The sequence below is a fragment of the Tachypleus tridentatus genome, chromosome 12 (genome assembly GCF_004210375.1).
Source record: "Tachypleus tridentatus isolate NWPU-2018 chromosome 12, ASM421037v1, whole genome shotgun sequence".
NCBI classification, from domain to species: Eukaryota; Metazoa; Arthropoda; class Merostomata; order Xiphosura; family Limulidae; genus Tachypleus; species Tachypleus tridentatus.
Window position 1 is genome coordinate 10,186,033 of NC_134836.1, and position 24,866 is coordinate 10,210,898.

The 24,866-nt window shown below is 32.6% G+C and overlaps 1 protein-coding gene across 10 annotated transcripts in view; it reads right to left on the bottom strand.

The window, feature by feature from the left end:
* The window catches only part of LOC143234247 (endophilin-B1-like), a 41,630-nt gene that overhangs the window by 13,514 nt on the left and 3,250 nt on the right, over positions 1–24,866 (bottom strand). For 5 of the 10 annotated variants that reach the window (XM_076471459.1, XM_076471466.1, XM_076471465.1 and 2 more), the window contains exons 4-8: positions 22,462–22,595; positions 18,552–18,644; positions 5,937–5,972; positions 4,887–4,976; positions 2,826–2,926 (exon numbers count right to left, since the gene is read on the bottom strand). In XM_076471459.1, coding sequence (XP_076327574.1) covers positions 2,826–2,926; positions 4,887–4,976; positions 5,937–5,972; positions 18,552–18,644; positions 22,462–22,595 — 454 coding nt within the window. Of the gene's footprint in view, positions 1–2,825; positions 2,927–4,886; positions 4,989–5,936; positions 5,973–18,551; positions 18,645–22,461; positions 22,596–24,866 lie in introns of all 10 variants that reach the window. The other 5 variants (XM_076471462.1, XM_076471468.1, XM_076471463.1 and 2 more) reach the window with 3 other exon arrangements.

The following is a 24,866-nucleotide window of genomic DNA, read 5'->3' on the forward strand; positions in this document are numbered from 1 at the left end:
TATTAAAACAATAGTTTACTTTCCTATTACAGGATAGTCTAATTCATGCTCCATCTAATCATTTTTAATTTTTATTTACAGCTGTTCTTAAAGCTGCATTTCCTTTGTAAATGACCAAACAATTTGCAATAGCTAAGTACAAACAATGGTCTGTATGCAAACTAAAGGACAAAATATTAATTATAAAAAATTCAAATTAAAATTGTTGAAACATAGTTTGAATTAACATACACAATTGATTTCAAATTTGTCTTAAAAACTTAACAAGTGGTAAAAAATATGAAAACCCCATATTCAGACTTTACATACAATACTTTGCAATTCAGTTAACTTTTTAATCCTAAAATGTACACATCACATGCACAATGCAGCTGTACTGTTTAACATTTAAAAATGATAAAAGATTTATTCACTTGTCAATCATCAGTTGTGAAAATACTGTGTCCACTTTTCAAGCTTATAATACTACACAGTATTTAAGTCTTTATTCACACCCACCATTTAATTCACTTAGTTATATAAGGAACCCTGTTTTTTTCTGTGTGGTGTTTTGCTGGCATGTCTCCTTCAAAATATGTACACACGCACATGGATAAGTAATAATGCCCAGTTACACACATTCAGAGTACACTTAGTTTGGGTACACAATTTTAAAATGTGTAAATTCTTTCCTCTTGGAGCTATGGCAGTCACACACACACACAGACTAACATACACACCCATTTATTATTACTGTAATTAGGGGCTACTGATAAGTGATTTTTTTTTTTGTTCACTGTTTACTTCCTACTTTTGTCACATCACATTACTGGGAAGGAGTAATATTCATGTTTTATCTTAACCTTGTAAATTTATAATATTTTCAATGAAAGACCCAAACTTGAGTGCTTTCAGATAGTTGATATTTCTTCTTCAGGAGAATAAATGGTTATGTTCAATGAGTATAGTGAAATATACAGGCTTAGGTGTTGATATCACATAAACAAGATGTTCAACGTGAGTTGGCTTTGACATTGACATCCAAATCTATATGTTTCACTGCCCTCATTAAACAGGACCCTTTATTCTCCTGAAGAAGAACAGTCAACTACTCAAAAGTGCACAAGTTTTGGGTCTTGTTTTAAAAGTATCACACCTTTTGAAGGTGATCCTGTGTGCTAACTATTTAACCCAAACTTGTAAAATGATGTCATGCTGCTGCTCAGTTTTGAACAAATTCCCTATACTGCTATAATTAACAATGTTACTAATAGATTAATGATTTAACAAATAAATATCACTATTGAAATGACTATGAGTTTGTGAAAGACAGGGACATATGAAATTATGATCACAAGTATAAATAAACAAAACATCAGAAACAATTGTTCTTTTTGAAAAGTAGAAATTGCAGTTTAATCACTTTCCACTAGAACTAATTTTCTGACATATCACCAACATAATCACCCACTGTATATTAAAAACCGATGTAACACCATCTGAACTATCTAGTGATGTCAACTTTGAGAACTCAAAATAAGCAGAGACCTGTTTAGTTATACTTTTATGTGCACAAAGACGAAAAAGTCAAATTCAGACCATGTTCTATGAGTTTAGCTACAAATACAGGCAGTAAGGGAATAAACCATATAAAAAAAATGGGGAGGTTTGTGATGAGAGAGTTACCCCAAAAAACAGTATTAAGATACAATTTCAGCATTAATGTGATTAATGTTGTATAATCAAAAATAGACCATTATCGTATTTCACTAATTTTATATAGTGTTTTGACACCTAAGTATTTTTACCTCAGCAACTTCAAAACATAGAGCTTTATTTTTAGTACTGTTATTGATATAAAAATGAATATGCTTAAAAGCAAACAGATGGATTTTTTAAAATTAAAATTAAACAGTTATAATTATTTATAATTGTAGCTAGAAAGAAAATTACAACACTGGGAAATGGTACGTCTGTTTTCAAATTATTTTCCTATTTTTTTAATTCCCTAGGTATATAGTCATGTTACTTGCATTTCCACTTGTTTAAAATATCAATAATAACAAAAACATCTTATTCACAAGAATTTTAACTTCTAAATAATGAAACAAGTCTATGTTATAAAAGCAAAAAACAAAGAAATGTCATAGGTTAAACCACTGAAGACAAGATGTTAACACATATATTTTTATATAATATTTATTGCCATAAATATAACATTATGGACAATACCCTTCTTTGGGTATCTCTAGTTGAATGGAAATATAACCTACACCATACTTCTTTTTTTGCTTTTTCAACAACCATCACACAATATTTTACTATGTTATACAAGAGCTTTAGATGTCCTCTCATGCAATAAACACAAAGAAATACTCCTTTGTAGCTTTTCTGATGAACAAAAAACAAATTATTCAAACACATATACCCAAATTCTAATTTCCCATATAGATTTGTATCTACATCATGAACACATTCCTTGGTTTACACTTCAATGGTTTAAAGCTCTAGTCTTATAGTACAAGAGTTGAGGGTGTGAATCCTGCTGTGAACACAGGGCAAATACCCTCTTTTGCAGGTTTGCTGAAAAACAAAAATGTCTAAAGTTTGGGAATTTGGACATCTGAATGTCCAATGTCCCTCTAAGTTCATTTAGCTTACTTCTAACAACACTCAGATACAGCAGAGAAGTCAAAACACTTAATACAATGAACATCTTACATGAATTTTCTATAGGAAAGGTAGCACTATATTCATTCTGAAGAAAATTATAAATAGGTTTGGGATAAAAATTTGTTAAATGAAAAAAACATTATGGTACATAACCGACAAAAAGTTGCTTTTACCTTGACAACTGTCTCTCAAGGTCAGATACAATATTCTGGCACTTAGCAAAGTAAGCCATCTGCGCTTCTACAAATTCACTTAAATATTTAAGCTGGTTAGCCTAAATAAAGATATAGAATGGAGATTAAAGAACAATATGCATTCCAATTTTGGCAACTTACTTATAAAATCCTAAGATAATTGCCAAAATAATAATAATAAAAATCACAGTAATTCAAATGTGAAATTTAGGAAAAATTGGCAATTTTGATCATAGCATTATATATCCCAAATCCCTACATATTATGTATCCCAAATCCATACATATTATATATCCCAAATCCCTACATATTCTATTATTTTATACACAAATAAAAAATAATTTTATGCAACAAGAAACTGTTGATCAGCATTTCTAACAAATACATGCACCAAAACAAAAGTTGGCAGTCCTTGGGCTATTGAATTCTTGATGACGAGAAACCCACTTGAAATAAAAGTGTATCTCAGAACGGCTGGCATGGGTATTAACACTTTTACTGATAAGGAGAGAACAATGTTTCGACCTTCCTAGGTCATCTTTAGGTTAAGCAAGAGAGAGTGTTTGAATAAGACCGTTGTCGGCACATGTCTTAGAGACAAGAATATAAACAGCTACTGGATTGTAGGGGGCATTGCAGGTGGATGTTATGTTGTTATTTAGTATGGGTATAAAAGTGTTCCTTTATATTGGTTTAATTTTGGTTTTAGTTGCTGTATAAGTAGGGCTTCTTTGATTTTGCATTTGTTTATATATGTTTCCCTACTTAATATCTGGGTGTTTTCTATGGTTATGTTGTGTTTATTTGATTTGCAATGTTCAAAAACGTGTAAAGGTGTTGTTTTTTTTGTGTTCTTTGAATCTAGTTTCCATTTTTCTGCTTATTTCTCCAATATAGAAGTCGTGGGAGTTGTTACATTGTATTTTATAAATAATGTTGGCATTGTGTTTGTCAGTGTGGATTTTACATAATATGGACTTTAGTTTCATACCTGGTTTCTGAATAAATTTGGTGTTTACAAACAACAATAAATCCCAAGATACAACAAATTACAAAACCTTATACTGCTGCAAAACCATATGTTCCCGACATCAACAAAAAAATAACCAACATTTGGAAAAAACTTATAACAAAACACTACATTCCAGTAAACACCAAATTTATTCAAAAACCAGGTACAAAACAAAAGTCCATACTATGTAAAAACTACACTGACAAACACAACACCAACATTATTTATAAAATACAATGCAACAAACTGCCACGACTTTTATATTGGAGAAACAAGCAGAAAAACGGAAACTAGATTCAAGAACACAAAAACAACCTTCATACGTTTTTGAACTCTGCGAATCAAATAAACAGATCATAACCATAGAATACACCCAGATATTAAGTAGGGAAACAGATATGAATAAATGCAAAATCATAGAAGCCCTACTTATACAGCAAATAGAACCAAAATTAAACCAATATAAAGCAACACCTTTATACCTATACTAAATAACAACATAACATCCCTGCAACGTCCCATATGATCCGGTACCTGTTTATAATCATCTCTTAGATGTGTCCGTCAATGGTCACATTCAAACGCTCTCTCTTTCTTCACTTGAAGATGACCTAGGAAGGTCGAAACGTTGTTCTCCCCTTATCAGTAAAAGTGTTAATACCCATACCAGCCATTCTGAGATACATTGGACTATTGAAGTTACACAGTACAGCTTTCTTAGCTATTTGTTAGCCTGTAAAATGACTATTATATTTTTTTACAAATAATTTCAATTCATAATAATAAAGTTCAAATACTATACTTTTTAATATTAAGAGTTTTGTTACTTAACTGTAAATGTAGTTGAATCTAAATATATAAAAGCAAATCATAAAAATACATAAAAAACAAACATATACGTAATTTTTCTTAAAATATTTTAAAATTCTTGGATAATTTAAATAGTTCCTCCAATAAGCTTTAGAAAACTTTACAAATCCTAGCATTAAACCCTTTTTACTGTTTTGTAAGAAATAAAATTGACTCACATGTGAGCTACTGATTCCTTCTAGTAGCAGCGTTGTGATTTCTACTTGTCTGTCATATTCAGACTGAATGACCCGTAGTTCTTGTTCTGCCTGGGAAACATTCTACTGAGTAACTATCGGAAATCAATGTTTTTCAAGAGATACAAACTATCAAGTATACTACTGGAATAATCAATATTTTGTACTAAAATTTAGTGATAAACTAGCGCATAAAATTAATAGTGAGCTTCTAAGTGATTCTATTTTAATATAATCTCCATAAAACATATTTTATTGAATATATATTTTACTGAGTAAAGAAATATGTAAAGGTTGTTTACACTGTAGAAACAGCTGGTTTGTTGATAAAATCCTGAACAGCACTAAGATTGACAAAAACAGTAACTATAGTATCATGAAAAATATGAAACAAAATACAAAACTAGAAATTAGAAGAAAACTCACATTGTAATCATAGTCATACCACACTAGTCCCTCTTTCTCTACTAGTTACCACTTTCAAATAAAGCTTGTTTGTAATAGAAGAAATTAGTAAAATTAAACTGATTAACCTAAAGACACTAAATACACCATCAATATACAGTCCATTACTATTATAAGCTTATTATTATTTTATTGACTTGCCCTTGCCCACAGTTACTGATGAGGGGTGGAATTTCCTGAAAACAACACAACTCAGTGACAAATGGCTAATTGAATTACTGAATAGACTTCATATTTATTGTAAGTTTCTTCATATGCTGTTTCATTACCAATATTTTATTCTTTACAAATTACACTGCCATGCCACCTATCTACCCACTCCCAAAACATGGTTTATTACTTCTCTCAGGGCTCCGATCACCACATCACTTTATGAAGCTGCTGTATTTTATCCATCAGACAGTACAAATCCAGTTGAACAAGTGCCAAAAAATATTACAAGTTAATTACAGCTAATTTTCAATACATTACACATATAAAATACCTCAACTAATATAAATTACTACCTGAACATAAAATGTATCTACAAATCTACCTTCACGTATTGTAATGTTTATTTAACTTTACCTGTTCAATCTCCCTTTGAATCATGTCAGGTTTATTCTTGTGATAAAAAAAAAAATTATGATTGAAACATCAATAAAATAATTTAATAAAGAGCATTTCCTTTATACATAACAATATAAAATTATCAGGCAACAATGCTATATTATACATACAAGTAAAGAAATTCAACTCAACTGAATTCTAATATAACTAACTCCTTAACCCTTTCTGTACCAACAAGAATGACATTTTTACCCCCATCCTAATTTTTTCTGTTCTCACACTTAAAATACTTAACCAAACAATTGCAATAAATTTTTACAAACTTTTTACATAATACTTCGATAACACTTTAAAAATTATAATTATAATTTGGATTATAAATTTACAGAGTCTGTTGTGAAATGTTGCTTGAAAAAAGACATTAAAAAGCTTTTATATTTTGTCTTAGAATTTTTTATATGCATTTAAAATCATGTAAATGCATACAAATGCTATTTTAATAAGATTATAACTGTTTGACCTGTGTTGTTCTACATAAAAAAGGAGAAAAAAAACTAGCATAACCCTATTTACATAAACTTATATATAATGAACGTAGTTTCTGTAAAATAACAATAAAAAAGGAAAACTGGATTTATTTGAGCATTACTAATTAGAAAGTTTCATTTAATACATTAGCAAGTTGCAACATGCATTTACATAACAATCAAAGTAACATAAAACACTAACAAACAGTGAAAATAAGGACCAGTAGAAACAACTTGAACTTGAATCCTATACTGATACCAATACAGACAATCTTTTTCCAACTAACATTTTTTTCAAACCCAATTTGTTTACTCTAGCTAAAGAGAGCTTGTGTCATTTGAGTAACATCTCTACTGATACACACACATTAATAAAGCTTTTTCTACAGTAACCATCATAGAACCCCTAGTTTACCACACTCAGTAGTCCTAAATAGCCTTACCTGATGTCTTTTTATTAGAAGAATATTCACGTAATTTTTAAACAATTATAACAACCAAAACAAAGATCATTGTAAATGAAAAGAAGATGGAAAATAATTTAATGGTTCAGACTTGTTTCCTAGTTTTGTAAATTTCACATCAGGATCCTTTGTTTCTGCACTATAATCAGGAAAGGTGTTTTCCTTACCAGGGGTTTAGTTTCATTAAACTTTTTTCATTGGTTTTCAATTTTTTTAGGAAAAGTCACATTTCTTTCATTGGCTTTATTCAGCAAATAAGGATTTAATTTTAGGATGTTTTAAATTAAAATGAAACTCGCATCTACTCTTAACTTTAATAAAAGTCAGTTTATTTTAAATGTCAGACTTGAAAAAAAGAACTTAAATCTCATTAATGGTGTACGCCCACCATTTTCTGTGTTCTACTCTAACAGATACATCTTCCACATTTAATTGTCTCCACTTGCTAGATACACACCAATGTTATTTGCAAGTCCTATCTGTACAAGTTTCCTTTTTATTGGATAGGACGTCAGACTACAATAAATGTTCAAAGATCTCACTATACTGTTTTATTATAATATATATATAAGATTTCTGTAATATAACAGTTTTTAAATAAATATACATTAACTTGTCATTAAACTACACTGATACAAAGCATTTCATACAGATCTTGGGACTTCCCAACTCTTATATCGAGTTTTATCAACATACAAAAGGCTTCTTAGGTAGTGACTTTTGGAATAAAAAATAAAATGACAATCTGAAATGTTATTTTTATAGTTTCTGATTTAAATTTCTAATGAGTTAATTATGATAAAGCAATTCTGCAGAATGAATTATCACAAAAATAAGTCCTGATAATATCAACTGCCTCAACATCTTTTGAGATTTAATGTCATAATCTTTAAAAGATGTATTAAAGTTGTGTATACTAACCTTGATAAAGTCCCAAATGCAAAACATTAGTTAAAATAAAAAGGTTGTATATCTATATCAGAAGTATAAATATCGTTTTTCTCTAATTTATTTTTTTCTTCTTTTTAAACCAAAATGTGTAAATCCCTCCAGTATGCATTAAACATTTTGAAAGATATCTTTTGAATGAAAACTGACAGCTGTCCCTGTCTATGTTTTCAAAGGTATGGGCATAAATAATCTTGGCTGGTTGAAGTGAAAATGGTCTCTAAACTATTTCTAATCAACACAAATTACTTTTCATGAAAACCTTGTAGACAGTATTGATAAACAGTTTCCAGTGTTTTGCTTTCAAAAAATGCATGAGAGCTTTTAGTGGGCTAATTATGGATCCATTGTTTACAAAATTAAATAATAAAAGTTAGCTTTTACAAACTGAATTGTACAGTTTCTCTGTTAACACACACTTCTGCTGGCTAAACCAAGTCATGTTCACCATATGCCAAAGGACCTATGGCAACAGCTGATAAATAATTGCAATCTTGTGTCATGTATAAAGCAGTGTAAACATCAAATGCAGTTTAGGCCACAATAAAATTTGCTAAAACTCTAACTTAAATTTCAGAGCATAAACTTGGTTTTACAGTTACAAATAATTCATGTTTACACACAACAATATAGTTTTAAAATGTGTTACTGCACATATCACCAGTCTATATCAATTAAAATTAAATTATCAGAATCACAGCAGCCAATAGGGTCACACAAAGTTAGCTGTGGTAATAAAAACAACCAATTATGTGCTCAAAGCCATTTAACACGATCTAAATTCAGAGTTATTTATTTCTTAGGAAGAATATGAGTATTAGTGGTAGGCCTAAAACAATGGGCATTATAAGACTTCAAGGAGGTTTTAACAAGCTCTCACAAAACTTAAGTATGAAGAAACATGTTCCCCCAAGTTGGGTCATTGAATGCCATGGAGATCTTTTAAGCCAACTACCTACTGAACAGGCACAAACAAAATTTATGCAATGGGAAAAAATGAATTAAGACTTTCCTTAGACAAGTTGAATTTATTATTACAGCTAAAAGCCTTATTTTCTCAACTGTGTTGGCAGTTTTATTTGTATGACAATTTTATATAGCTGTCAACTGTTTACTGAAATTACTTAAGAGTTTATAACTGTTTTACATTTCATATAGAATTGTTATTCAGGTACAAAATTCCTGATTAATGCTGAGGTATTGTAGTTTGACTCAACTACAATTTGTATTTTAAAATTGCAACAAATATATTTTGTTTCTTTAGCACCTATTACAGGATGAGTAGATTTGCTTCTACACATGGTGTGTTGCATGTTCTTGATAGTTCAGAAAAAGTCAAACAGTGTAGTATACAAAACATAGTCACCAATTTGATACTGCATTTACTTCTACACAGGGTCTTCCAATTACAAGATTAATCTTGTCATATTTCAACTATAATTATTTGTGATGCTTAAGAATTAATGAATCCTTAAGGTGCTAAATGTAAATTTCTTCCATAGTTCAAACTGAACTGTTACATATACCCCTTGTGGTGTTGCAACTTTCACCTCATGGAAACCATTCAGTATGTGTGTTTGGAAGTTTCACTGAGCCAGAAGAACTGTTTAGTATAAACATAAGAATAACATGGAAGTTATCACTTTCTTAATAATATTCTTGCATTGCTTACATTTCATTGCATCTTCCTGCTTCAATGCTTTGTTGCTGGTACAATGCAATACATACAACTTTGAGGTTCGAAATAATTTGGTTGTTCAAAGGACAGCCTCAGCCACTAAATTTTACAGCATTTAGTTATTTAACAAAATTTTTGGTTATCTCTGATGACTGTTCTGTTTGTTCACTATGTAATGTTCCTTGAAATAGCATATTTAAATTAAAAGGTACATGTACGTCAGGTAATAAGAACAAAGTTGTGATTTCTCAATCATCATGCGACAAAAACAAAAAGTATATATATTTTTATGTAAAGATTTGTTGTTTTTTAAATAAGGAAATTAAACAGATAACATAATACTTTGAATTATAACATATATAATAATGGTAACTTTACCAACCCTATAGGTCCTGGTGTCATTATTAAATTCTATTTGCATATGGTACTGAGTTACATTCAAAATTTAGTTAAACCACTTTACTATTGGGTGTAGGTTAATGAAACTAATACTAAAATGTATGATATAATTTGAATTTTTATGTTATACAAGTTTTAAATCTTATGTTTAAAACGAAAGAAATATTTAAACTGTACATTTTTTTCATGTAATCTACAAACTATGGAAAATCTCCATGTTAGTAGGAGCTGAGGTAAATACACAAACTTACCATGTATGTGAATATCTAGATGATGTTGATCTACATGCCCTTTTGGCATACAAGATACAAAATATTACAGGAGCATTCAATGGAAAACAAATATACATTTTTGCTAACCCTTGATGGGTGCCATGTCCTCCATCTATACTTTGCCATGGGATTTACAACATACATGTAGTTAGTTGACCCAAGTGTATATAGTCATTAGAAAGAGCTCAGTTTACCCTATACACTTCACAAATGGTTAATTTTAAATTGGTTTACAGTTTTTGTATTTAAGCAGATATAACTGCCTGTAATATTGATGTCTGCTTGACTGATTATAGCAATTATAATGGTTTCTTGTCTAATTATGGTATAGTTAGAGACAGTACATTGTATTTAGATGTTTTTTAATACTTTAGTTAATTAAGTATTGCATGTGTTTTAAAACTCATATTTTAAATATTTATAAATTTTTAAAATATAATTCAAACTGTCTTAATCTGTAAGACTTACCTAACTAAGTGAGAATAAAACCAGGAGAGGAAATAGCACATTAAAAATAAACTGAGCAAAAACGTAAAGAAATAAAATTATGGATATAACTCAATGAAGATAATTTGTGTGAAAAAGCATTAAAATCAATGTACATATTCCCCTTTCTTACTTTTAAACATTTTATTACAGTGTATATTGATGATAAGAGCTACAATTAGTGATATGGTAGAGAAATTGACAAAATACAAACACTAACCCTAAAAAGATTTGTAATGTGCATCATAAGGTTCTAGAAGTTATGTATATGAAACATGAAAATTGTAAAAAATATATATATATGCGCACACACCATAAAAAGTAACTTGCATTTAAACCATTCAGATTTTAAGTGGAAAAAACTATAATAAATAATGAATTTTAATAGAAATAGTAGAAAAGATTGTTTTTGTTAGAAAAGCTCAAATTCCAAACAATTTTATCTCCTAGCTTTATTTTTATAACAAAATATTACAAGAGTTATATCTTTCCAATATTAGGAGCCAGTAACCTCGAGGTTAACAAATCAGCTTTTGCCCCATATATGTTTCACAATAAATACACGAGGACATGTTTTATGTTGGAATCATGAGCAAGGAGTACTCTTACATGATTTTTGATTTCATGAATTTCACCAAAACATTAAATTCATCATGAATGATTTCGAAGAAAGATACCACCACTATTCTGAAAGACAGATCTTTAAAAAATGAATTAATTGTCATCCTCATATTCTGAATCTGCAGATGGGGCTTCCAGAAAACAACTGTGTGTGGGGGTCATCATATAACCTTTGACAACATGACAAATCCAAGTATTGAGAAAATTAATTGAAAACCAATTCACAAAGTAAGCTAAATAAAATATAAAGGACAGAAAATCATCATCAAAATCAAATCCAGATTTCATATTATCTTCCAATGATGATCTAACTCAAAGATAAACATATTTTAAAGCATTCTCCATCAGCGCTTTGTTCTCTATCCAGGAAAGAACTATACCTGCACTTTAGACTTGGAAAATCTTTTACACGGACTGAACATTATAGACAAAATTATTTGTTGGGAAAATATTGACCAAAAAAGGGAAGAGTCATGGAGTATGTAAGAGGTTTGTTTTTTGTTCTTTGAATTTCTCACAAAGTGGCATGAGGGCCATCTGTGCTAGCCATCCCTAATTCAGCACTGAGACTAGAGGGAAGGAATAATCACCACCACCCACTGCCAACTGTTGGGCTACTCTTTTATCAATGAATAAGGGGATTGACCTTCACAATATAAGACCCCCATGGCTAAAATGGAGAGGATGTTTGGTGTAGCAGGGATTCAAACCCAAGACCTTCAGATTACAAGCGCCCTAACCACCTGGCCATGCCAGGCCACGTAAGAGGTGAAAATGGTTAGTTGGTTGGTTGGTTGATTTAGTGTTTTATGGCACAAAGCAGCGAAACTATCTATGCCAAACATCTGCAAAAACGTTAAAATTAATGTAAATTTAGTAAAATTCATAAAAGGAAATTAAGGTAAAACAAAACAAAATTTAAAAAAACAAACAAAAATAGCATAAAACCAATGTTTACATCTAGTTTACAATGTTAAGAGAAAAACTACAGTAATACAAGTTGTAGAGGACTTTCTGTAGCATAATTGTAATTATCATAACTTGCCAGTAAGACTAGCAGGTAGGTATAGAAACCACCATCAGTCACCTAAAGTTGGCCTTTCCAGTCATGGTTCTGAATTATTTGACATTATGGCCAGTTTCAAAAACTAAAGTAATAAAAGTTTTAAAAGACTTTTAGCAAAATGTTAATAATAACTCACCAGGATGACTCACAGGTAGTTCAAAAAGCAGCATTAGTCAACTAAAGTTGGCCTTTCCAGTCCTGGTTTCGAGTTATTGAACTTTACAGCCATTTTCTAATTTCAAATTGAACTAGATGGATTTTGATTCTTAAAAATGGAATCACATTAAAAAAGGTCTAATGTATAAATGGCATTAAAAAGATTAATGGTCTTTAAAAAACTAAAAACAGTAACAAGGTGGACAGTGTCACCATCACCAATAACAATGTCTAACGTTATGAACAAACCTTGGGACAGAACATGTTTAAAATGGTGCTGCCATTGAGAGTCATAATGATGACAAGAAAGTAAGATGTAGCTTATTGTGACCTGAGTGTTATACAGAAAACACATTGGTGCATCAGTTCAGATAAAAGAAAATGATGAGTTAAAAAACTGTGAGCAATGCACAGACTAGTTAGAATAACTTCCTCTTTCCAATCCTTATGGAAGCAAAACGGCCAAAGTCCAATATAGGGTTTTATTTGGAAAAGCTCGTTTTCACGTAGCTCACTCCAAGTCGACTGCCAGCTGGCACAGAGCCAAGCCTTGAATACAGGACCATAATCCATGTATGGAACAGGTACAGCAGTGATAGTGCCAGAGCAGATAGATTTAGCTGCTGTGTTGGAAAGCTTGTTCCCGCGAATACCAATATGGTCCGGTATCCAGAAAAACTGGATAGAAGTAGATGTTAAAGAGAAATGGACCAGTTGGTTTTGAATATCGGTGAGAACAAGGTATAAAGCGATTCCAGAGCCAGTAAAGAACTAAGCAAGTCAATACAAATAGTGTAGTTTGAGTACTGCTTAGCTTCTATGTGATCCAGGGCAAGAGAAATGGTTTACAGTTCAGCAGTGAACACAGAAGCTGTAGAGGGGTTTCTGTTCACAACCACCGAACCACAACAAGCCATGGCAGAGCCCACACAGTCACCTGATTTCGAACCATCTGTATAAATGGAAATGGAAAGATGGTTCGAAAGATGTTCAGCAAATAGCAGACACTATTTCCAATTAGAAGTATCTGCTTTTCTCAGATGACTGAAAGATAGGTCACAATTGGGGACTGTAAGAAGCCATGGTAAGATGGGCTGGCCAGTGGATACAGCAATGTTATCCAAGAACAAGACCCAAGTCATCAAACTGTGCCTGGATACAAAGGCCAAAAGGAGCATCGGCAGATCATCTATTCTGAAAACATATGGCCCACCAAGAAAGGAAAACACAACCCCAGGTGAGATGCTTTGGAAAGGAACAAAGTTTCAAAGCATATAGTAAAGACAGTTGCAAATGATGGAGGTGCAAAGGTTCATGAGACTCTATGTATAAGCTCTGGACTGGGGAAGTGCAGAAAACTCCAGTGCAAAGTCAAAATCCTTGATGACTAATGGGGTCCAGCATCTTTAAGGCAGAGGATCTAGCAGAGCCATAGATCAGCAATCCAGAGTCAGGTTTCAATCGAATAAAAGCACAATATATCTTTAGCACAGAACATCGATCCGCTTCCCAAGTGGTGGAAGAAAGAACACAGAGAATGTTCAGTGCTCTTGTACATTTGACCCGTGTGCTTGATGTGTGGTATATAGGTCAGCCTACGGTCAAAGATAAGCTCCAAGAATTTTGTCTCAGGGACCACAGGTAGCACAACTTCACCGATACTGAGTTCAGGATCAGAATGAATACCCCGTTGGCAGCAAAAGTGCATGCAAATGGTTTTAGAGAGAGAGAAGTTAAAGCTGTTTGCTGTGATCCACTTCACCAAACAATTGAGGGCAGTCTGTAGTTGCTGCTCAATGTACCTCACATTCAACAAGTGACAAGAGATGTGAAAGTCATCGAGAAAAGAGCATGTTTGCAACAGTGAGGAGTTTTTCAGTAATGGCATTAATTTTTATGCTGAAAAGTGTGACACTCTAAACACAGAACTGAGAGACTCCAAGTTCCTGAACAGGAAAGTGTTGAACCCACACAAATTTGGAATCTCCTCTCCATTAACAAATGTTTAATAAAAATGGGCAAATGGCCACATAACCCATATAGATGGAGGTCTTGCAAAATGCCATACCTCCATGTTGTATTGTAAGCCTTCTCAATGTCAAAGAATATTAATACAAGATGTTTTCCTTTGAGAAAGGCTTCTCTGATTGACGTTTCAAGTAGAATCAGGTGGTCCATGTCCAATCCACACTGTCGGAATCCACACTGGGTGGGCAAGAGGAGGTTGTTTGATTCAAGGAACCAAACAAGATGAGTATTAACCATCCTTTCTATGGTCTTACAGAGACAACTCGTCAAAGCAATTGGATGGTAGTTTGAAGAAATCTTGGGATACTTCCCAGGCTTAGAGAACGGTAGGACAGTAGCCTGGCACCAGACATCAGGAAAAACATTCTCCTGCCAGATCCAGTTAAAAACAATCAGAAGAATAGCAAGAGAAGCAGGAGGTAGATAGCACAGCATTTCATAATGTACATCATCAGGTCCAACTGATGTACTAACAGACCAATGAAGGGCCAGTTTGAGTTCCACCAGTGTAAAGGGACGATTATAGTCATAGAGACAATCAGCTTGAAAGGAAAGAGGTGATTGTTCTGGCTGAGTCTTGATGGCTAAGAAGGTGGAGCAAGAAGCAGAAGTGCTAGATACCCAGCAAAAGCTTTCACCTTGAGTATCAGTGATGCTCTTGGTATCAGCTACTTCCTGGCCATCAGAGAGCATGATCGAGAGGGAGACAGAATTAAACTGCCCACTGACCTTTCGAATCTTGTCCTATATGACTTTGTAAATGGTGGTAGAAGATATGCTGGTGTGAATTTAATCCAAGATTCCTTCTGGCATTGACGTCTTACCCACCTAGCATGTGCACAGGCCTGCTGGAAAGCAATGAGGTTCGAGAGTGTGGGATATCTATGGAAAGTAGATATCCCAGACCCGTTTTTGAGCCTTCTGTGCCATATGGCTGGCAGGATTCCACCACAGATGAGGATATTGTGGAAAATGTGTTGAGGTTTTAGGAATACATTGAGCAGCTACTTGTATAATACAGTCAATTACTGCTGCCACATAGTCGTCTACTGATGGCTTACAAACGATGGGAGGATCAAGTTCCGTGAGAGCAGTGAAAGAAGGCCAGTTTGCATGATCTAGCTTCCACTGGGGCATGCGGGTCAGATGGTCTCTCTCAAAATTATAGGAAAATGATCACTGCCTCATGGATTATTGTCAACCCTCCCTCCATGAAAGAGGGGAGAATAATGAAGAGGGAGCAGATTGAGAGATCAATAGCAGTAAAGCACTGACTAGGTGCATGGAAATAATTAGAAGAACCAGTACTGTAAAGAAAAAATTGTGATCAGAAAGCATACCCTCTACAGAGCAACCCCTCATATCAATATTAGCACCTTTCCAGAGGGGATTATGTCCATTAAAGTCCCCCAGGATTAGAAATAGAGACGGCAACTGTTCAACGAGAGCATCAAGGTCTGATTGATCATATGTCTCTCCAGGGGACAGGTAGAGAGAACAAACAGAGATGGTATTACCCAAGGAAACACAGATGGCTATGGCTGCTGAGGATGTGTTGAGTGACAAAGACAGGGTAGGCACATGCTGATCAACCAACAGTGCCATCCCTCCATGCACTCGTCCATCACACAGCCTGTCATTTCTGTACAAAGAAAACTGTCAAAAGGCAACTGTATCTGCAGGTTCCAAAAATGTTTTCTGTAAGGAAAGGCATACAGGATGGAAGGAAGCAATCAGTGATTTGATGTCATCCAGATTAGAACATAAAACCTTGACAGTTTCATTGTATCAAGGGGGCCATTTTTCTTTACGTGTAGGCAAACTGGGTGGAGAACCCTTCTATTTACAACCTTTTTTTTTTTTACTTACTGTCCTTATTCGAGGGAGGTCTATCAACCTCCATGGATCCTGCCCTGGGCCAATTGGGCAGGTCTTTGCTGTTGGAAAGATATTACAGTGACTGAGGAAATGAACGAAGAATCATTTTGCATCTTGAGGTGGGAGAAGAAGATGTATCTGAGGAAATGCCCGTACCCAAAACCAAAGGAAGTGGATCTTGGGATTTGTTGGAATGTATGTAATAAGGGATAAAGATGGGTGTTGAAGTTGATTCATCAACTTTTTTAACCATGGAGGTAAAAAGACTTTTCATTTGTTTTGAGTATGATTCTTTTGGAGGCACAGAGAGATCTGTCTGCACTCCTACTGTAGTTGTGGAACTACAGTATACATCCAAGATGAAGTGGTAGACAGCAACTTTTGAGCCTCAGAATAAGTAAAGTCATGAATCATTTTCAAATGCTGCACCTCTTTTTCTTCCAACCATTTAGGTTGGTTGTTTGGTTGGTTGATTTAGTGTTTTATAGCACAAAGCAGCTAGGCTATCTGGGCCAAACGTCTGGTAAAAAGGTAAAAATAAAGTAAATGTAGTAAAATTCATAAAAAGAAATGAAGGTAAAACAAAACAGCATTGAAAAACAGAAAAAGCATAAAACCAATGTTGACATCTCATCTATAATATGAAGAGAGAAACCAGAGTAAGAGAAGTTGTAAAATACTTTCTGTATCATAATGGTAATTATCATAACCTGCCAGGGAGACCAACACCAACCATTTAGGGCAGGAGCGAAAGTAGGACTGGTGAGAGCCATTCCAATTAACACAATGAGGGTCCGTTTCACACTCACAGGCATCATGGTCCTTGCCACCGCAACAAGCACACATTAAGGAACCGTGACATGACATCTTTGAGTGACCAAATTGCTGACACTGGAAACATCTGAGAGGGTTTGGAACGTATGGCTATACCCTGCAATTAAGATAACCTGCCTTGACGATGGCAGGTGGATGTGGTGATGTAAATGTCAGAAGAAGGATACTGGTCAGCATCTTAATTCCATCTTTGCAAGTGGAGATATGCTTCACTGCAGAAACTTCTTGAGTAGAGCAACCAGTGAGAATGTGACTCAGGGATGTTCTTCAAATCTCTCTCGACAATAACTCCTCATGATGAATTCAAAGTAGCATAAGGTGCAACCTTAATAGGTATATCCCCAATTGCCTTTGAATGCAAGAGGAGTTCACTGTGTTGAGATGTGGACGTTTCCACCAATATGTCACCAGATCGAAGCTTCTTTACTGATTTTGGAGAGCCAGCATGTCCCTCTAGTTCCTTCTGAATGAAAAAGAGAGACATTTGACCTAAAGGTTTGTCTGAAAGATAATGTAGGATAAGAAAATGAGGTACAACAAGTGTTACAGATGTTGAAGATAGCTACTCAGAATCTTCAAGATGTGGTCGTTTACCTATAAGACTGTTTTTTCACTGTTTAAAGTTTTTATGTGGAGGATCCATAACAAAAAAAAGGGAAATTTTGGTGCCCATTGACCCCACTCACCATGGAGCCCTACGAGGGGATGCACTACAATGTCAAACAAGGACACTGTAGTAATGCCAAGGTTTCATGAGCACTATACCCAAACACCAGCATCAGATACAATGTCCACAACACCTATTCAGAACATCCAATGCTGGTACTTGGTTGACCCTAGCCCAAGTGGATCAGCCAACTGACCCAAGGGAGTCACCCCAAGGCTGCCCGTCTACAGGAATTCAAGGCCAAAGTAGTGTGTTTTGGTTGGGCCCCTCAACCACCAGGATCCTCTCCTCCTCTTCATAGGTTGCCACGCATGGCAAACACATGGGTGGATGTTTAGATCCCAGAGGAGGTAAACTGAAAGAACAGAACCTTCCCTGGGAGGTCCCCTCACCACTTACAGGAATCCACACCAAGGGGAGAGGTGAAAATAAGAGATAAATGCTAGCCATTTAGTTCATACTACATTTTTTGGACACTGTGATGAAATCATTCCTGACATTCATCAAAGAAACTTAATGTATTAATTTTATATGAGAAGGTTTAAGCAAGTTATAATGCTTTATAAATGATACAATTTAGCATAAAATTAAAGCATAAAAACAACTCACATTTCCTTGGGCTTCCACAGATTTTGCTTTCCTTAGCCTACTTTTACAGGCATCTAAGTCAAGCCTTTTGGATTCTAAAATCTTCTTCTCTTTCTAAAGAACAGCACGAAAACACAAACTGTTTAAGTTGTATTTTTCTGGGGTAAACACATGTAGTTCTATATGTTTGAACCTAAACAACATTAACAAAGTGTAACGTGACAATAAATTACCAAAATTCAAGTATTTTGTTTAAAATTTCAGCAAGTTTCTTCAATTTCTGGCCTGACGACTGCTACATTTCAGCGTAGTGTATCTGCTTGCACATAATGAGCACCCAGTTTTGAAAGGTTAAATTAAAGATGTTTTTTAACACATAAACAAGTCCTAGAAAATGTATTGAATATTTCCGAAATAACTATCAAATACACTAAGTTAATCATTAATCTTCATCATCTGTAGAATTGTCATTACTGTGGGATTCATTTTATTTGCTTCCTTAAATTTTTGCATCATTCTTTTCTGATTTCTGCAGCATGTCATCACATGACACATCCATTGCATCAGATATGAAAGTTTATTTTTGAAAACTTTAACAGTTTTTTGGTGACAGCAGCTTCTAGTAAAATGCCTAATAAAAATGCACACACAAAAATATAAAGTAGTCAATTTTTCAGAAGGTATGTAAAGGAAAAAAATGTGTATTATATTCCTGTAAATATAGTAATTAAAATCAGAAAGTAATATCTCAAGGCAGCAAGAAGTAAAACCTTTAAACATTAAACCTATGTAAATTACCTAAACTGTTAAAAAGTATAAACTTTTAAATTTACTATATTTGATAAATGTAATAAAACAACTGTATTAAAAAGTGTAAAAATATAGAATATTATAACACTCAAAGCTAAAAATGTTAAATTTTTTTATATTCCCAAATCATTTCATAATCTCAAAACACTAAGTAATATCAGCATCTTTTCTAATGATTTAATTCAGAAAAAAGTAATAAAATTATGGATTACTCATTCTTCATTAAAAGAAGTGTGTAAAATGAACTTTTAAATGTTCTATATACATGTGAAGTCTGTTGAAACTTACAACAACAAAATATTAAATTTGTTTACTTGTAGTAAAAAAAAAGTAAAATTTATTAAAGTCCCACTAGACTAAAAATAGTAGAGAAAGCTGAAGGTTGCTCAACTTTTTGAAATGAAAATTACTACACAAATACAGAGGTTTCAGCCTTAAGAATTAGTTATGATAAGATTGTTTTACACAACAAAACAACTTCAAATCTGAAAGAACTCGTCACTTTTTCAAGAATTTTGTTTAGCTCTTTTGGCAATGCTTTTACGGCAACACAACTCGTACTGCCAAGCCCATGAAGAAAATGGCTATGCAAGTAAGAATATTGTCAAAACAGAAATAAGCAACACTATGACTTAAAGAATACTCAAGGTGAGTAACCTAGACAAGATACTACAATGCCCCAAAATTGTATCTTACAAACAAAAGTTAATAAATTATAATAGTAATTTAAACTTAGCAACCTCTTTGTATTTAAACCTGTGGTTTCTACATTTCTTGATTAATGCTTCTTTATATTTTCTGTATGTAAACAAAAGTTAATAAGTGTTAGTTTTGCTGTCACCCCTTATCCAACAGTTAAACTCCCTAAACTGTTTTTCACATCTGTCATTACAGAAGCCTAGTTTTCTCAATATATTTTGTGGAGCACCTGTTACACTTATGTTCATATACAGTGCTTGTCTATACATTAGTCCTGTTGATTCTTGGATATTTGTGAATGTGGTTGTCACAATTTCACCAATATAAAGTATGAATCATATAGTATACTGCTCCTTAAGTGGTTCCTAATGACTTCTTTGTTTTGTTTATATGATGAAAAGGCTTAATATAGACAAAAGAACAAATACTTGTTTTAATGTACAAGCCATTTTATATTTCTGGCTTCACTCTGTACTTGTCTCACTGCTACAGATATTATCTGCTCTATATATATAGAGCAAATGCTTTGGTCACATTCTGGAAAGAAAATAATGTGAAAACTAGATGCTGGGTTTCATGTTAAATCTGTAATACACATAGATTGGTATGCTTTGTTCTTTAACTGATACATAAGAATCTAAAAAGATAACAAGTGTTTTGGCAATATGCAAGTGATGCTTTCATGCAAATTTTATAGCTTGTTTCGAACTAAGAATGACAGTATCACATTTATCTTGAGAAGGATGGAACTATTGCCATCAGTATATAATGTTTAGCATTCTCAAACTGAAAGAATTTAGTTCAATTTTGCTACAGAATACAACTTATCACAAAATGTAAACCTATATCTCTCTCTCTCTCCAGTAAAGGCACCACATTAGACACTTTTTTTTTTTTATTGTGTTTACATTTTAAGTTAAGTTTTCTTTCAGTGTATTTACCTTCTGTACTATCTTTTTCATTGTTTCTAATTTAGGTTAACAGAATTCAGCAATACATTGTCTGATATAATGAGTCTCACATATGTATCTCAGAATGGCTGGTATGGGTTTTAACACTTTGATTGATAAGGAAAGAACAACATTTTGAACTTACTAGGTCATATTCAGGTTCTTAATATATACGTAAAAAATTTAGAAGATATTGGTCTATTGGGGGCCAGTGGATATTAAAAATAGATAAAGAACCAACACCAGACAGGGTTTATTCTTGGTTTTAAAAGAGACCACAGACTAGTTATGTAAGCCTCTCTTTTATTTTGCATAAATCAATAAAAAACAAACAGGTACTTGAAAATTGAAAAGTTGCTACTATTTTCACATTTTATTAACAAAAGTTGCCCTGGAAATTAAGTCAATTAATCTCACTTTCATAATGGAAGAGTTTGGAATCTGATAATCTTCAGAAAATCATTAAGAAAATTAGATTATAAAAGAAATCTAAAATGCATTCAATAAATCAAAGCATTCCTCCATTAATCTGTACAGTTTTTCTGTCCATGGTTACTTATTCTGATCAATATGCCCTAAGTGATTTAGATGTTAACTTTCTCTTTCAGCTTCGATAGAGTCTTTTTCTTTCTGAGCTTCAATACAGGATTTTCTTTCTCAGCTCCAATGTGGGCTTGTTTAAGATCAATTTGTTTGAGTTTCTAACTTGTCTTTATCACTCAACTCCAATTGGTTAGTCCTCATATAAATACTAACATACAAAGTTTGGAATGTTCAAAATCTATAAAAGTTCCTGGTCAAATGTCTGTAATCTTCCAATTACTAAGCATTAAGTCACAATTACAGCTTCCAAGGCTTATAGTAAGTTAACAGTAGCTGATCAGCAATATTCTGTTACTTTCTCCCCACATCAATTTAAAAACTTTAGCAACATTCTCAAAAGTTTGCTTGACAACAATATATTGTTGATTCTTACCCTTAAGAATCTTCTACAATGTTAAAGAACAGGCAGGACTTGAGCAATACACATTTAACAATAATAAATTATATACATTTATAAATATATATTAAACTGAAACAAACAGATATTAAAATAATATTAAACCTGTTAGAAGTTTAAACAACAAGAACTCTCAACTGCAAGCTCAACAACAAAATGTTCGATGAAAATATTTTAAATATCACATTACTAAATTGTTTAATTTGTAGGTATAAAATATACATCAGTTCCTATTCAAATTGTCCTTTTGCAGTTCTAAATTATACATGCTACTGGTTAGTGTCTACTAGCAAGTTCCCAGAATTAACTGCCAGCAAAAAAAAAATGTACTTTATGTCTACAATGTTAAATAAATATTACGGATTAAATTTCAAATAACCATGAATAATATTTATTCATTTACTAGTCAAATAATGTCCATTATGACCTACTACTGTAATTTAAAAAAAAAACTTATATTGTGTCAGCTTACTTGAATAGTTTTCATGTCGCCCTCCAAAAATCCACGCAATGGCCGAATGAAGCCAGTGCTTACTGAATGTATAAATTCTTTCTCTGCTTGACCTAGTTTCTGTTGAGTTTGTCCAACTTTTATTAATGTACTACCTGAAAAATTTATTGAATAAAAATTAGTTTTAAACTGGTCTATAGAGTATTAAGATATATATTGAACTTGATACGTAGGTAACAGCAATGACTTAATGTTGTTTTATATATAAAAATAAGAGACTTATCACAAAACTTTTCACGAGATTAAAGACTGAAACAATTATTCAAAACTAAATTTCACAAAAATATCAGAGCACAAAGAATTTTAAAAAATACCTCATTAATTTTCGGGTGATGGAAATTTTCATTATGTAAATATAAAACAAATCTAGCATTAATTTATTGCAAGAAAGAATATTTTTCAGGATAATGGCAAAGCAATTACTGTATGTGTAGAAATTAACTGTTAAATACACATTTAAAAATGAAGGCTTTTCCATATACAAGTACTTACTTAAACATTACAATGCATCTGATAAAGTTATACATATTTAATTCTTTGATAATTAATAATGATAAAACATGAGAGTGTTTCAAATCATTTCAAAGTCACAGATGTGACAGTTCTCAATTTTGCAAACTGTGGAGTGAGTTTGTTCTAGTTTTTAAATGTCATAAATTTTACAAGATGAGGATATATGCAGTGTTATATATTTCATTAGCAAAACCTATGATGTTCTTGAAAATTAACATTGTTTGTGTTGTAGTAGTGGGAATTGTTAAGTATACAGACAGATTATGTGCTGGTACCCAGGGACATTCCTCTTTTTTGTAATGCATGTAGAAGTAAAAAAACGTTAAAAATTCTAAATCAGAAGAAAATCCTAAACTATAAAGAATGCTTTCACAAGTTTAGGTATATAAACAGACGTGAACTAGTTTAGAGACAGCTCCTTTAGAAGAGACAAAGAAACTAATCACTTAGCAAAACCAAGACTTAAATGAAAGATTAACAGCTACACCTTGAAAGCAAAAAGCTTTAAATACATTTGTTAAAGATGGTTTTAAACTAAACTTGTTCAGCAGTTAAAAAGCTTGGTAAATTAATATAAAAATATGAAAACCATGGTAAAAACAAGATGGGTAAAGTATTTGAAAAATGAGGTTGAATAACAATTGTTATAAGTCACCCAATCAGACAGATTATATCAATGGAAAAATTTTATATCCAGATTTAAGTTATTACTCATAAAAATGCCAATGCAGTAATTATGGAAGACTTCAATTTGAGACATACTGATAGGTACTGCATTAAGTTGTGAAACAAAAACATCATTCTACACCAAATGATCACAGAGTATACAATACAAATTTATATTTAACCACTAATGAGGGATGCAATTACAAGAGCTGGATGAGAATATACGAGGGAAGAGAGATCATTCACCTGCAGAGCTAAAAAGACATTAAATTTTAATTCCTAATTTTAGAAAGCAAATTTTGAGACCATGAAAGATTTACCATTTATCATTAATTAACTGGGATAAAGAGTAAGAAGATAATGTAGGAAAGTTTTACCAATTATTAAAAGGAAAAAAAAATATGTAAAAGTAGATTAAGTATGTTAAATGTAAAGTGCTAAACATTAGTTTGGATCTTTAATTGATAATGCTGGCAAAGCTTTTGTTGAAAACTGAGATAATTAAGTTCTTAATGTTCATCATAGTTTTGTTTTTTAAAAGAGAAACATTTTATGGAAAAATACAAGTAGTGATATACAGGACAGGGTTGATAAAGAAAAAAAAGTATAATACCATGGGAATCCACATTCTTAAGTGCATATACACTTGAAAACAATGTATTGCAGATTCACTACCATACCTAGCAGTTTGCATTGTCAAATGACATTTCCATAAGTAGGCCTACAAGTTATCTTATCAAATTAGCCTGTCTGACATCAATGTTTTAAGTACTAAACATGAACAGATTAATATTGCTTTTGATTAGACAGCCACTAATACAGAATTCTACAAAATCCAAAATACAGTTATACATTTGCATATCAAATTGTAAGGTCTTGTCATCACAGTGAACAACTGAGGTATCACCTCCACTGATTATGGCCAGATGAATGTCTATTTTTAAATTTTATTTTGTTTATGGCTCATTATTGCAAATTTACCCATGAAAGAAAATAAAGATAATAGCATTTGTTTAGTGATTAAGATAACTAAGAATGGTAAAATACAAAATTATTGTACTAACATAACCCAAAAGAATATTCAAACTATGTTCAATTCTAACATTCTTCTTGGAGCACAACTAATTTACATACATATAAAGCCCTGTGTTGGGCTTTACCTACACAGATGACATAAAATTTCACTT